At 36.7% G+C, this 15,407-nt stretch overlaps 1 protein-coding gene across 1 annotated transcript in view; it reads right to left on the reverse strand.

The window, feature by feature from the left end:
• The window catches only part of MAP3K15 (mitogen-activated protein kinase kinase kinase 15), a gene marked incomplete at both ends in the record, with an annotated part of 88,290 nt that overhangs the window by 18,752 nt on the left and 54,131 nt on the right, over positions 1 to 15,407 (reverse strand). Inside the window, 9 exons of the mRNA XM_080364000.1 lie at positions 447 to 578; positions 1,197 to 1,330; positions 5,327 to 5,414; positions 7,005 to 7,100; positions 9,820 to 9,869; positions 11,866 to 11,973; positions 12,364 to 12,514; positions 13,149 to 13,308; positions 14,343 to 14,455. Coding sequence (XP_080220126.1) covers positions 447 to 578; positions 1,197 to 1,330; positions 5,327 to 5,414; positions 7,005 to 7,100; positions 9,820 to 9,869; positions 11,866 to 11,973; positions 12,364 to 12,514; positions 13,149 to 13,308; positions 14,343 to 14,455 — 1,032 coding nt within the window. The remainder of the gene's footprint in view (positions 1 to 446; positions 579 to 1,196; positions 1,331 to 5,326; positions 5,415 to 7,004; positions 7,101 to 9,819; positions 9,870 to 11,865; positions 11,974 to 12,363; positions 12,515 to 13,148; positions 13,309 to 14,342; positions 14,456 to 15,407) is intronic.

Raw genomic sequence — 15,407 nt, forward strand, 5'->3', positions numbered from 1 at the left:
AGGGAAGCATATAACTTTTATCTCTAATTCACCTAGAAAACAGCAGTGCCTTGTATATAGCAGTCACAAAATAATACTCAATTGCTCAGTCAGTGTTACTGTTCAACAGAAACTTATCCTAGAAGTCCAGTCATCATTCAGATGTCAGGCTAAATGCACTATACAGCTCTAACTCCACTATTTTATAACACATGAGTATTTGACACCAAATACTTCTAATTACTTTTTTCTACAGTTATAACTATTACAGAAAGGGGAGAGGATACTGGGACCTGTACACTTCAGATCTATTCTTTATATCAGAAGCACACCACCTGTAGTTAATGTCTCAACAGAAAAGCCATATACAGTGCACAAGCATATTAAATGCACAATTATTTGCTTTCATTAAGTTTAGAGTCCTGACTGCTCTCAAATCCTTTGAGAGACTAAGCTCAGAATGATACAAACCTCCTGGTACCTGCTCCATAAAAATCTTAATGTATCCATTTTCTGAAACAGATCCAAGATACTGGACAATGTTTCGATGCTTTAAATATTTATGCAGTGCTATTTCTTCATGAAGAGGTTGAGAATACCTATTAGGGAAATAAAAATAAAGAAAGAGGAGTATCTCATCATGCAGGAAAAGGTTCTTCATTATGCTTAAATGCCAGTTTGCAAACAGAATGGATTTTAGGGATACTGATCCAATTCTCAGCAAACATCTTGTCCACGACCTTCAAAATGCAGTGTGACTGGCTGCCTATTCAGAAAAAGTACAGAGGTAGAACTCAGAGAAACCCCAAAGGAGAAACATGGCCTCAAAGAATTTATATGTGCCTTTCTTCTGTATCATTACATAGTACAGTCTTTGCCTCCAAAACTCCTTTTATGCTTTTCCCTCTTCCCAAAAAGAATACAAATGAGATACAGCTGCAGCTTAAAACCCAAAATATGTCCTATCCTAGAATTCATGATATACATATCATTATCCAACTGCATTATTTATGATATATACCATATCTTTTCCAAAAAGAAAAAAAATCCTTATTCTCAAAAGGGTACTGTTGAAAAATGGAGGAAATAATTGAATTTTAGTATACTGGGATTTTCTAAGGTAACCATATAGAAATACATGCTAAGAAGAGAAAAATTTTCAGCAAACAACTGCAGTTTCTTTAGCAATGTATTTATAACAATAAACTAGGTCTTACCTGCTGTCTCTCTCAGGTATTTCTTTGATGGCTATTCGGACCTGATTGCTAATGTCTCTTCCAGCATAAACTATTCCGTAAGTACCTTTCCCTAGAACTACTCTGTCACCGTTCTCATCGTAATCATACTCATACTGCAAGCAGAAAAGATAAACACAGCAGCACAGAAATTGTTATCAGTAACATTGGACATTACAGAGAGCTTTAACAACAGTTATGTACTATACAGAGTGGCTACTGCAGTACAGCTGCCATACAGTAGGTTTCCCACCAGCCTGGTGCACTTTACAGCTTGTAAAATTTCCATGCTACTTGCTTTACAAAACAGCTTCCCATAGCAGCTTCCAAATGCATTCACCCAAAAAAAAGGAACTCAGCATTAAACCAAATTCAATGAAACAGTGCTGTCAGAAGAACACATTCAGGTATTATCTCTAAGAATTGCTGACAGATCCTTCGGAATACATAAATGTATGGAACATAACCTACAATTTTGAAACCAATGGTTTAATAAAGACATAAAAGTGATATTCTCATTACAGTGGGTGGACACTATTTTAAGACCCTAAACTCTCATTCGAGCTTCACCACAGCAAAATTAATTTCTGACATATTCCCCTCATCACGAGCTTTTCCAAAAGTCAGAAAAAAAAAATGCTCATGTTCTCCAAGGATGATGAAATATTTGAAGTGGTGGTTTCCACTGCTGCTGAAATCATGCAGGGTCATATTGCCAGATGCATAATTCACTGCTGGTTCACTGACTTCAGTAAAACTACACTAATTTAAACCACCTCATGGTCTTGTCCCATATGGTGATCTTATCATAGAGCTCTCCTACTATAAAGGTCAGTGAAAAGCCTATTGATGAATGATGCTTAACCAAAGTATGTCCCAGACACCAAATTTCTTATGGAAGTTGGGTTAAGCAGCACACACCTGATTCAAATCAGGAAAGTGATACAGGATATTGGAAAAGCACTTCTGCAAAGAGTTAGAGGAATTGGACAGTTTCATAGCCTCAGATATTATCAGGAGTACACAGACCTCCCCTAGTATCTTCCCAAATCCAATAGGATGTCTCATATGGGAAAACTGCAGGGTAGTCTTTGTGGCTTCATATGAATTCTATATTAAAAAACAAACGAACGCACCGATAACAGCAAACAAAACCAAACCAACAAACCCCACCAAACAACACCACCTTTTTACAATGGCCATAACTATTGACATTTCTGTCAATCACCACTTTTTCTGCTTCATCCAATAAGACAGACGCTCTCATACAGAATGCAGCCTTGAGATGTATTTCTTTGCGGTGTCTTCCCAGCTCATATTGCAGCTCTGGTATTGCAATGTCCATGTGTCACTGACACTCCCCATCATTCATCTCAGCAAAGATGGCAAGTTTCATGCTGCTGTATGGAGGGTGCTAAAGAAAAAGCATCTGTCATTTATCCTAACAGCATATTCTGCTCAGTGGAACTAAACTTCAGTTAGTGCAGCTTTACTACAGTTTCATTTTCCATGTTTCAGCACTTCATGGTTCATAACATAATCTTGTTGTATGATAGGCATAACTGACCTAAAACGCCATATGTAAAACTTGTCAGGTTCTTTGGCAGGAGGATATCCAGCTTTCATAGTTATCATATGACACAAAACTGTGCAAAAAACCAGACAGCAGTCACATTGCAGAATTTAAGATTGACAGCAACTCTATCTGCAACAGACTGATCCTTAGCCAACTCTATAATTACTGTGGAGAAACCTATATTCTCTAGTCTGAGTCCCATGATACATGAAAATCGTTGAGATTTATAGTTCAGTGCTAGTTAGTAGACAGTTTAATAGACTTGTATATACTCGATGCCAGCTCACATTTGCCCCATCTCCTTCCAACAGCTACAAAGATTGAATAAATCACTGTTGGTCGCCAAAGGTCTGAATATGTGATCCACTGGACGTGCAATTCAACCGTTAGGTATGAATAAACAAGTGTTCATAGCTGACCTTCTGTATGAATGTGGTGGGGCAGAGTCTGATCTCTAGGGCATTCTATCCGGGGTACAGCAGGTACTCTTAAAGTGAAAGGAACTTCTTCAACATCAATATCCAGAAGTAAATACCCTAAGTTTGAAAGGAATGCCAAGCTCACTCTCCTTCCAAATCACAGTCAGCTGTAAAACTAAACTGCACTTGCTAAACTATATTGCAATCAAAACTGTACAACCCCTTGGGGCAACATTCTCATAAGAATTCTGACTGAAATATTTTCTTCCCACAAAATGTGCTCAAGGTTATTTCTTTCTCTTCCTCACATATAACCAGTTGTTTTATTATAATAACAGTAAGAATTTTGGCTTTCTCTGTGCTTGTCAAGCCCATCAAGACCATACAAAGCTGCATTTTCCATGTTGTTTCTTCTTAAATGTAAGATCTCAGGCTGCAGAAAGACATGAATCGTCTTAGCTCATTTATAAGCTAAACCAATTAATCCTCCCCTCCTGTACCTTGATTTCTTTCATTAATGTCCTGACACAAGACAGTAAGTACAAAGTGATAATTGTGAAGACTTTAAGATATGTAGAATGATACAGCTTAAAGATTTAAAATTTTAATTTCTGTAGTAATTTCTCCATTGATGCATGCAGGATTGTTTCTTCCTGTGCAATCTCAAGTGACTATTTCAGCACGGTTTTTTAAAAGGTTCAAGCCACGGTGAGCTCACTTCCTCTGAGAGACTGTCATACCGCTGAACAGACTGCGTTGTTTGGAGATTGTCCCGCTATTAGCTAATTACAGAAGCATGCAATGTCAAATCAGCAGCTATAGATAATACTCTGCCAAGGCAGAACCCTGATCCTAGGCCAAGACCACAGATGTATGTGTTAAGCAGGGTTTAATAGGTGTGCATATCTTGGCCTTTCCACTCGAGAATTCTGTGGCCACTATGCATAAACTTCTGTGCAAAACCTCATCTTTCCCACCACACACAATTACATTCAACAGTGCAGTAGAGGGTCTTCTACTTTCTTAACCCTCTGCCGAAGCCCCAGGTACCATAAAAGGTTCACTGTCATAAAGAGATGCTTTGAATCATAAGCCTAAGAGAACTGCTGGAATGAGACAGTCAGAAAGATACCCAGCTCAAACAAACCACAATAGGGCTCTTATACACATTAAACAGATTGACTGAATTTGCTCAACCACAAATAAAAGTTACAACCTGCTTTTTATGATGGCTTTTCAAAACAAATGAACAGAAGCACAGGATATGTACTTAGTGCCATGAATCTGGACATTTGCCATGAGACAGTGTGTCTTATGAACACATGGATTCACCTGCCCTAACCTGAGCTCACATAAAATGTAAATAACCCTGTACAATTGAGGGGTTTTTCATGTGTTTTTGTTTGGTTTCTGGTGGTGTTTTGTGTTTGGTGGGGTTTTTTTTTGTTTGTTTTGTTTTGTTTGTTTTTCTGCTGTTGTTGTGGTTTTTGTGTTGGTTTTTTGTTTGGTTGATTTTTGTTGGGGGCGGGGGGGGTGTTGTTTTTGTTTGTTGTGTTTATTTTTCTCCTGACCCTTCTGTATACTTATTATAAATACAGCCTACAGCCACTAGGTTCCTAACAAGGATGTTTCAGTGATAAGCCAAAAGAGCAATGAATTAATCTGATCACAAACATCTGCAAAACCCTGTGAAAGAAGAAGCCTGTCAAGTGAAATTACTTGGAGAAGTAATAGCACCAGATACCAACTAGAAAAAACAAAGTACTTTTGCTAAATGGCTTTTTCCTAGAATTTATTTAATATCTTATATTTTTTATCTACTTAAGCCAACTGATATCAGATGATTCTCATTTGTAGATTGTTTGCAACATAAATACAAGATCAGTAACACCCTTCTTTAGGGATTTATGCAGTTTATAGTAGTGACAGGCTCACTTCATTAAAAATGTGGAGTTTTAAATGAATGAAACTCTTGTGTACAAATCGTTACATAAGAGTTGAAATTTCATATACAATTAAGAAGTTTAAATGTTGTTTATCTTTCTAGTATACTGACATGAAAGTGCAGGAAGGACGGAGGACAAATTTCAGTTTGGGATCTTTTATCCTTGACATACCTCCAACGTGTCTCCGTCTATTTCTCCTTCTAATTCCAAAGTACTGCCAACAGCATCAGACAAAATTCCTTTCACCAACCCACAGAATCTAAAAAAGCAATAAATAGCACAAGATCAAAGAAAAACATCCTTTAGGAAGGAGATTAAACAGATTCTTCACAAGGTGGGCTCTGCTTTCAAGCTAATAAACTGACTAGCAATGTTCATGTTTTTTTTCATTACTTACTTTCTCCATATTTACCCAGTCTTAAATGATGAAGAACATCAAACGCACACTGAAAAGCCTAATTATTTATAAAATTATTTTATTTGCTGTAGCAGGACCAAACGCTTGTTATTGGAATTGCAAAGTAAAATCTTGGTAGATCAAACTCAAATATTTTTGTTGTACTATTTGATTGAAAGTGCTTAGTATGGCCTTGACTTTACAAATATAAAAATAAGTTGAGATATTAAAAAAATCAAGCATTGATTTTCAGTGGTTCAAGTAAGTAGTGCTAAATTTGTGACACCACATTGGGTGGTTCTCCTTCTGTCTAGCAATGAGAACTTCATTAATATTACCTTCAGTTTAATTTAAATGTTCCTATGGAGTTTGGTTACAATTGTGACTACTCAGTATTTCTGAAAACCAGATATTGTGGTTTCTAGTCAGGCATCCAAAAGCCAAGAATATAAGAAGTAGTAATATTTTGAAGAACAGAGCTTTGACTCTTTTCATCTATTTCTCTGGGATGGAAATCCTTAAGTACAAGACCATCTTCTCATGTAGACTCCTGCCTGAGCCACTTGCTTTTTCCAATTCCATAACAAATGGTTGACAATTATTAAAAGCTATTGTAAAATATTTACATCTCTTTCAACGAATAATAGAGACACATCTTTGTAATGGACTCCTGTTCTACACTGAACAAGGCATGAAAAATGTGACAATGTTTCATAACACTAACTGCAATGCCAAATTAAGGCTGAGCAGGTAATATTAATTTTGGTGTTTTCTATCATCTACACGCTGCACTCTACCAAGCTAGTAATTTTCTTCAATCTGACTTTATTCCATGTAACACATAAATATTAATTATTGCAAGAAAAATAAATGTACCATCCAATCCCCAACATTAAGTGTATTAACAAACTACTCCTACTTAATTCAGAAGGTTTATATGCCAAATATCACTCCCCAAGAAGAATTAGCTCTGTAAAGATTTAGGCATGAAATTCAGTTAGCATGCTTACTGTTTAGAGGCAACATATCATCAGGAAATAATGGAATACAGGCTCAGAGAGTAACAGATATCTGTAACAAAATATAAGCTAGAAATTTCTATTACATCCAGTTGCTCCTACTTAAATCAAACTGAATAAGTACATAAGGGAATCTAAACCAGAGTACCTTAATAATAGCTATACGTTAGAACAAGCTACTTAAGCCTTTTCTCAGACCTAATGACTTGTTGGTAAACTGATCAGAACCAGCCAACAACGGTAATGGGACATTGCTCTCATCACCTTCAATATCACTGAGTTTAGGTCACTGCTTCTTCCTCGAGCAAAGAGAAGTGAAGAAATAATTAACTAATTAATTTCTCAAACAAAAAGATCAGCTTTCAATCTTTACTAAATAAATTATATTTGGGACATAGATCTCGCATGAAATACCCACACAAACTGAACTCACCTACTGCACTGATTTTCTGTAGAAAAGTAGATTTGAAAGTCATCAGAGTTGTCATGGACATAAAGAAAACAACACCGTTCATCAAATTTGGAAATGCTGTAAAATTCGCATCAAGAAAAGATTATTTTGGATTTAAGTATTAGAAGAAATAGAATAAGAAGTACGTTGTTTTGGGTTTTTTTTTGAATTACGAACACTTAGCAAACATCTTTTTCACAGTTAATTAACTCAGAGAGGCAGAATGCAATTATATTTCTCTTCCTTACAACTAGAAGCTTTGAGTTTGTTTATATATTCTATAATCCTATCTCCAGTTTGATAAATGTTGTTTATTATCATGTTTATAAATGTTTGATAAATAATACTGCTACACTTAGAGACTCTTACAAAACTCATAAACTTACTCCACTGATAAAGTCTTACAAAACTATTTGTACACATTTATCACAGTACATACTTTTTATAACTGATAAGTCTCAGGACAACCAATATTTACTCCAAACTACAGCAATAATTCTGACAAAGTGATTATTTATTGCATATTATGTCTTGCCAGTGTCATATATATTCCATCTAAAGGCACTGAAGCAAAAAGTGAAGAGGCCATAAAACACATCAATATGAAAGTAAACCTAGGAATCAATCTCTTATCATTCCAAACACTTGTACTTCAGTATTATTCTACATAAATGCCAAGTTGTTATGCTTGTGAAGGTATTGCCATTATTTTTGTGCATTAAATTATAATGATAAAATTTATTAGATTCTTGCCTGATCTGTTTACTCAAACTCTCAGATTTTGCTTAGCCTCTGTTGAGCCAGTTAGTTAAAATAAATTACAATGGACTACAGTAAAGTTGCAGAATGTTAGAAGACCAACTTGCTGTAGCATCATTAAGGGCTACATGGACAAACGTTCCAAAAACTCAGAATTTTGTCAGAAGATTTTTTCAGAAATATAGGAAAATACACTACATCAATCTGTAGCTTGGTTCTGGTATGGCGATTTCTAGTGTAGCAAAGGTGGATTAACCTTGACACAAGAACTGAGCAACAAAACAAGATAATTCCTCCAGAAGCAAATACAGGATGGAGAAGACAGTATCAAAATAACAATACTGTATTGTAAACAGTGTAACACATGTGGTATGTAAGATGAACTGGTTAGCATAAATGCAGTTTAAGGGTTTTGACAGAGTATAAGTTAACTGAGACCACTGTTTTGTTATGGGGTGTTTGGGGTTTTGTTTTTGTTATTTTTGTTGGTTTGGTTTGGGTTGGGTTGGGTTTTTGTTTGTTCGTTTCTCCACTAAAACTAATGCAAAAGTGCAGCAATTGACACATACAGTTTTGGTGTTGATTTTGGGTTTTTTTGTTTTGTTTTGTTTTTCACTAAAACTAATGCAATTTCAAAAGTACAGCAGTTGTCACATACATAGCAAACATCTAATGCTACTAAGTTTAAAAAGATTGCCTCTTTGAGCTTTGTAATTCCCAGAAGTTATTAAGAATCAAAGCAAATTAATTGCTTGCTTATATTTAATTAAAAGTTACCTTTCTCAAAGATTAATTTCTGTGCAATAGATTGACTGATGGTAATCCATATGTTTCAGAAACATTATGCTGAGTTCTGCTCAGTCAGCTCCACTGCCCAGAAACTATCTGCTTTGAGAATTACAGAAGTCATTAGGTATCTGAATTTATGCTTGTACTTGAATCAGAAAGTTTTTCAAGCACTTAAGTTTAAGCACTCACTCAAGTGGCCCCAGCCATCTGTGTCCCTAGAAAGGCAGGATCCACCAACGTGGTGTCTCACGAGCTCAGAGAGAAGGCAGAACACACATTCCCTGTGCTCACAGCTCCTCTGGTTCTCAGCTCCAGCCTGCATAATGCAGAGAGCAGGAACACCACAGACACACTGCCGGGCTGTACAGACAGATTTCATTTTGTTTTCTCTCCTGGTGCCTTGTCTCTCACCTTTCTGGCAGGAAAGTAGCCCAACTTGAGATATATAAGGTAGATTCTAGATGTAGTCATGCATTTTGCAGTTGTTAATACGTAATGTGATTCTTTTCCATCCTTTCAGCTCTCAGAACAAACCAGTTCTTTCTCTATATTATTCTGATCTTCTTTCGTGCTATTTAATATTTGGACCCATTTACTTGTCACTGGTGTTTCCATTAATCTAAGTATCACAAAACAGAACTACTTTACCTATTTAAAGGCTAGTCCTTGGGAAACTCCACCAGCACTCTCCTTCCAGCTGAAGAAATCTTTCCTTAGCATAAACTATGTCCTTGCCTCATTTAATATTTCTCTAACAAACCAAGGTTTTACCTAGTAGATTTTTAGATAGAGCCATATCAGAAGCATTTCTGAATTCCAAACAGAAAATAGATACCATGGTTTCTTTTTCTTAAAGGAAAACAGACAAATGGTTCTTTTGCTTATGGAAACAAGAAGAGCTAAGGGCTCTTCTTTACTTCTGCCCTCCATATTTTTAAATTCAGAAACGGCAATAACTTCACTGAAAAATTCAGAAAAACATATAAAAAGCAAGTACACAATTGGAAGTCAGAGAATACACACATCCACACACCCCCGTTAGATGAGTATTCCTATGAGAAATGTACAGCTCTGCCCATATGTGCAAAGGCAAAGTCTTCTGTGTTGACATTTCAAGGCAGGTTGGGCAGAACAAGCTTTTATTATAGGCAATGCAGAGCAGAGATTTAAGGCAGAATCCAGATTTCCCACTTAAGGGAGCTATAAAGTATAAACAAAAATTCACTTAACTGTTTTCTGATATACTAACCTTATTCCTCTAATGGAAGCAGCTGTAAAATTCCATTCATGAATCTGTTTCTGAAAGAACAAAGACCTGTAATCAACCACCATTTAACCTTGTCTTACTATTGAAAACAAAGTCACAGCATGGTAAGCAAAATAAAGTTTTTCAAAAATATGTCTTCCTTCCTTCCTTCCCTCCTTCCTTCCTTCCTTCGTCTTTCTCTATTTCTTTCTCTGTCTGTTTTCTTCTCTCTTTCTTCTGCGTGCCCCCCACCAATTTCAAATAAGATTGCTATATATGTAAAGAAAGCCCATACATTGCCATTTTACTCCTTTGAGGAAAAAGGAATATAAATGGCACAGGGTGGAAGTAAAGGCCACATTTCCTCATGTAAAATTAGATTTGAAGAATAAATCTTAAAGCACAACTTAACAAATATTATGTTTTGAATCAATACATCAATATTTCATATTAATCATGGAGCAGACTATGCCATACTGTTATTTGGACTCAAAGGGTGTTGTGGTTTAATCCCAGCTGGCAACTAAGCCCCACACAGCTGCTCACTCATTGTCCCCAGTGGGATGGGGGCCAGAATCAGAAGGGTAAAAGTGTAAAAACTCGTGGGCTGAGATAAGAACCGTTTAATAATAGAAATATAATAATAGTAATAGTAATAATAACAACAATAATAAAATTGTAATGAAAAGGAAAATAACAAAGAGAGAGAAATAAAACCCAAGAAAGACAAGGGATGTAAATGAAAACAACTGCTCACCACCAACCAACTGATGCCCAGCCAGTCCCTGAGCATTTTAGTTTTATTGCTGAGCATGATGTCACATGGTATTGAATATCCCTTTGCTCAGTTGGAGTCAGCTGTCCCTGCTGCGTCTCCTCCCAATGTTTTGTGCACCCACAGCCTACTCGCTGGTGGGGTGATGTGAGAAGCAGAAAAGGCCTTGACCCTGCGCATGCACTGCTCAGCAATAACGAAACATCCCTGTGTTATCTACACCGTTTCCAGCATAAATCCAAAACACAGCCCCATACTAGCTACTATGAAGAAAATTAACTCTAACTCTGTCTCAGCCCAAACCAGCACAAAGGGAAAGGAAACTTCATACATCTTCCTAAGAGGTACTGAGCCAACAGCTTTGGCCCAGGGAACACACTGGAGGCAAAACAGAGGTAGGACAGCCTGTGCCTAGGACTGTAGACCTCCATAAACCTCTAGCTAATATCTGGATCTTATTTAGCACTGCCAGATATGCAACAAGAAGTTACTCCATAAAGCAAAGCTGTGTCAGACACATTCACCTGAAGCAGTGAACGTTGTCCTGGAAAATGCTTCTTTTCCAGACTCGGCCTCCCTACATTTTGAGTCTGTTCTCCACCTGTATTGTTCTGATATTTAAAAGGGGTGATAAAATACATTCCAGAGTTCAACTCTTTCAATGTGAAACTGAAATTAACTCTCACTTTTAAGAGAGTCCATAACTGTGCCTACTCTGAAATTAACTCTCACTTTTAAGAGAGTCCATAACTGTGCCTACTCCTTTCCTAATCTCCTGTGCCTCATCCAATAATACAAGACACCAAATATTTAATTACTTGACACTTATTTGTCACAGGCTGCCTTTTTTTTTCCCCAGTTTCTAATCTTATAATTGTAAAACTTCAAAATTTCTAAAACATTAAACACAATACTGAGCTTTATCTTCAGCTTTTATCTATCTTTGAGCTGCATCTTAGTAAAAATCACACAATTATAATGAGAACTATTATGGGCAGATGAAATAACTCAAGCACTTCTAAGAGACACGGTCAGGATAAGTGAAATGTCAACAAGAGGTCAAAACCACTTGAGTTCTAATCATAGTTGCTCTTTTTACTTTCTCTGTAAAAAGTCAACTTTCATAAATGCACGACACAGATATTGAGGCTTGTGCTTCACAGAAATGTTGCTAACTTTAAATTATCTTAAAGTGCTCCAAAATCTCCATGTAAAAAGGTAACTTTAAGCACAACAAATTAGAATACATGAAATACATTTGCTGACAGTTTTACCATTTCAGTGGGAGAGACATGCCACAAAGAGAGAGACCTCTCATCTGCTTCATTGTTGATTGAAACATATGCAGGCTGATAGACTTTAGTTGGTTCTATCACCAAAACCTGAAGAGAGAGAACATTTTTCCATAATAAACCAGCAGCTAATACACAATAGTATCTTCAGATGCTCTGATACAGACAATCAAGGCCTAAATAATTTCCAGGGGGAGAGAGCAAGGCAAGACAAGGCAGGAAGAAGCTGTTTTCCTACATACAACAAAATAGTGTTATCATAATTTGTTGTAGGAGATTTTAAAGTATTTCTTATAATGCTTTTAGGGTGGTGGGTTACATGTTCTTTAGAGCAAAGATTAGCAAAATACAGGAGCTTGATGCATGCAATGAAATAACAAGCAGGTAAGTATGTAAGTATTGTGCTTAGTCTTCCGATTCTTGTTATATCCTATCCAGAAACATAAGACATACAAAACTTGTTTGAATATAACATCTTACTGGAAATCTCAGTCCATTAGTTCTTTCTTTCGTTGCCTCAAAAATTATATCTAGCCAGAAGGTCAATCTTTCTTGTCTAGGAGAATGTTCTATGGTGAGTTTCTTGAAACGCTGAATTAACATCAGATTCTGAACTAATGATTTCAAGTACCTAGAATGTATTGAATTAGTGAGTTAACAGAGAGAAAACAAAATCTGACCAGATTCTAAAAGCACTTAACTGACTTATACATCAAAAAAACTCACTGCAAAATTAAATGTATTTTTAATTGTAAAATTTCCATAATGGAAATAATTCTGTTGATCTTTAGAGATTTCTGAAAAGAACAGCAAGTTTAGTTAAAACCTTAAATCACAAGTTACATGGATGTTCATGAACAATGTCTTTTTTGCAAATGGGTATAGTTACATGGTAGTTACATGGTGGTTAGACAGGATATTATGAGCTAGTAGATAGTGGAAGAGGGAAGCAGCAGCTATCTAAACCCAGAAAATAATGTTTTCACAATCTTTTCACAATTGTTTCACAAGGAATCATCACTAATTTCCAAATTCTTTCCTAGAAAACATGTGTTTCAATGGAATTTACACCCAATAAAAATGGGTAACTTAATTTCTTACCTTCTCCCTCCCTTCCCAAAATAAAATAACAGACTGTAAACTCAGAGTTACAAATAATCTAAAATGGAAAAATCCAGTTAAGTTATCCAAGTGTCTACAAGATTTTCTCCAGTTATGTATTTCGCCATTGTTGGGTATCTGAGCTACAGTCTTCTATCACATACCATACTGGAGGTTTCAGCTTAAAAAGTTTCTCTGCTGCTTGTACTGCTTTACCAATATCATTAGCCAGCATGCTCACACTGAAGAACTGTCCCACATCCCAGTAATTGTTCATTTTTTCTAGGCTTCCTTTTCTTCCCAATAAACTGTTTAACCGTACACCTGTAAAATTTCAATTAAAAATCACAATTTTCTATCAGTAAAGCACTAGTAAGTGGTTTTTCATGGGTAAGTTTAGCAGTAGAAGACTAAAAAGACTTGATTAAGCATAACTGATAAAAGTAAAGGGAGCAATTTTTCCACAGAAAAAATATTGCCCAGCACAATGGCTGGGTCTGCAAATAACATCCCCAATACAGTTCAGACAGTCAGAACTATCACACACAGTATTGAAAAAAACTCTTGTGCTATCTGTCTGGGCTATCTGCATCCTGATGCTCAGCATAAATTGCACACGTCTGTGTCCTCAAGATCTGCATCTACTGGAAGAGATCAATGGCTAGAGCTTACATAAGTCTACCTCAGAGTGAGGTCAGTGGAATGATTTAGAGACACCTTTGCATTCCTCCCCGTTAAGGTTCAAATATGTGTTTCAGACAGGATCTGAGTCCAAATATAATTTTCAACTATTATCTTTCTAGGAAGAACTGTACATCTGCTTCTATCATACTATTTCTTTATAGATGTATAGTGGCAGGGTTTAGTTAGCATCTACATCGAAGATGTGAATCTAGGTAGACAACCAGTTATTGTCCTGCTAGATCCTTCCAGGCAATACTTCCTGTGGATCTCTCAGTTCAGGCACAACAGAAACCCTGTGGATCCCTCCCTGGCATCCCTGAGGAGAGCTGGGCCACCATGTCACTTCTGCCTTTGTCCCCTGTTGGTGATGCAACGGGATAATCTCTGTGGTGCAGTAAAGGCAGTTTACAGATTATGCTGGTCAGTCCTTCCTTGTTCCTCTCCCATCTCTGGGATCCTTTAGTTGGGCCGTTACTAGAAAGCTCCTCTGAGGCAACAAGGAGAGAAATGGGCCTTCAAGATCCCTATGTTTTAGACCGCCATCCAGGACCTGTCAGCTGAAAACCCTGAACCACCTTTCTGTCTATGCAACCCAACACTATAAGAATTTTGATTTCTTCATAGAGAGACAGACAAAAAAACTTGCCTGTCGCACTGTGTGTGTGGATATTTACCTATTTTTCGCAGTTCCATTGAGCTTTCAAACTGTTGTCCTGCAACAAGTAGCAAAACCGCAAGGTTAATTCCAGAATACAGAGTTGACTGTAGTTCAAATCCTTTCCGATACCTGTAGAGAAGAGTCAAGAGTTCACATTTTGCTGTATAAAAGAACTGAAATACTGAAAGGTTTTGGTAGGTGTTTAAGCTATTAATTTACACTAAAGACTACTATAGCTAGTTGGTACCAATGGCACTCTTTGCAAAGAGCACTTGAAAGAAAGTAGATTTTTATCTTACAAAGATAAACAACTGCAAAACCTTAAGGTAGTTTTGTGAAAACACAACTCAAACTGGATACCGCAAAACTCTTAAATGCAATAGAACATAATTTTAATGTATTATTTACATGAGAGAAGCAATGAAAATATTGGCCTTTAGTGCAAGTTTTACAGATAGGATCCAATCCAAGCCCTTTGTTTTAAAGCTTCACATTCATTAAAGGTAACTGAGACACAGCTGACAAAGGCTGCATGCGTGCCACTAGCTGGAGCAGGATAAAGAAACCTGTAAGCTCCCTGCTACTCATGTTGCACTGATCATGTTGAGATGATTTGGGGGGGAAAAATCAGAAAGATGAGAGAGATAGAGAGAGGTATTTTAACAGTTACAATACAAGCCACACATTACCGCACTTGTTTGTATAATTATACAAAAATACATGTGTGAACAGTATGTCAGCGAGAGCCTGTGTGCATGTGCATGCCTTACTGTCTTAAGAAGATTCATAATGCAATTTATCAATATTTTTTCTTATATACAGCAGATCATTGCATTTCCCAGGAATCAAAAGGGGAAACTATCCTTGCACAGAGCACCAATGTAACTCCTGTGACCTGACTTACACTTCATTTTGGCCTTGAAGGAGATAAACTGTTTATTTTCTCTACAAAGAGGTGGGTGTCTCCCCCAATAAACTATGTATATCATTCCATATTTATGATAGCCTATAAAGCAAGGAAACACATATCCAAAGACCTTCTGCTCAGTAAACCAATTACACAAACAGGACCCTGAAAAAA

This window comes from Nesoenas mayeri, assembly GCF_963082525.1.
Source record: "Nesoenas mayeri genome assembly, chromosome: 1".
Taxonomy (NCBI): domain Eukaryota; kingdom Metazoa; phylum Chordata; class Aves; order Columbiformes; family Columbidae; genus Nesoenas; species Nesoenas mayeri.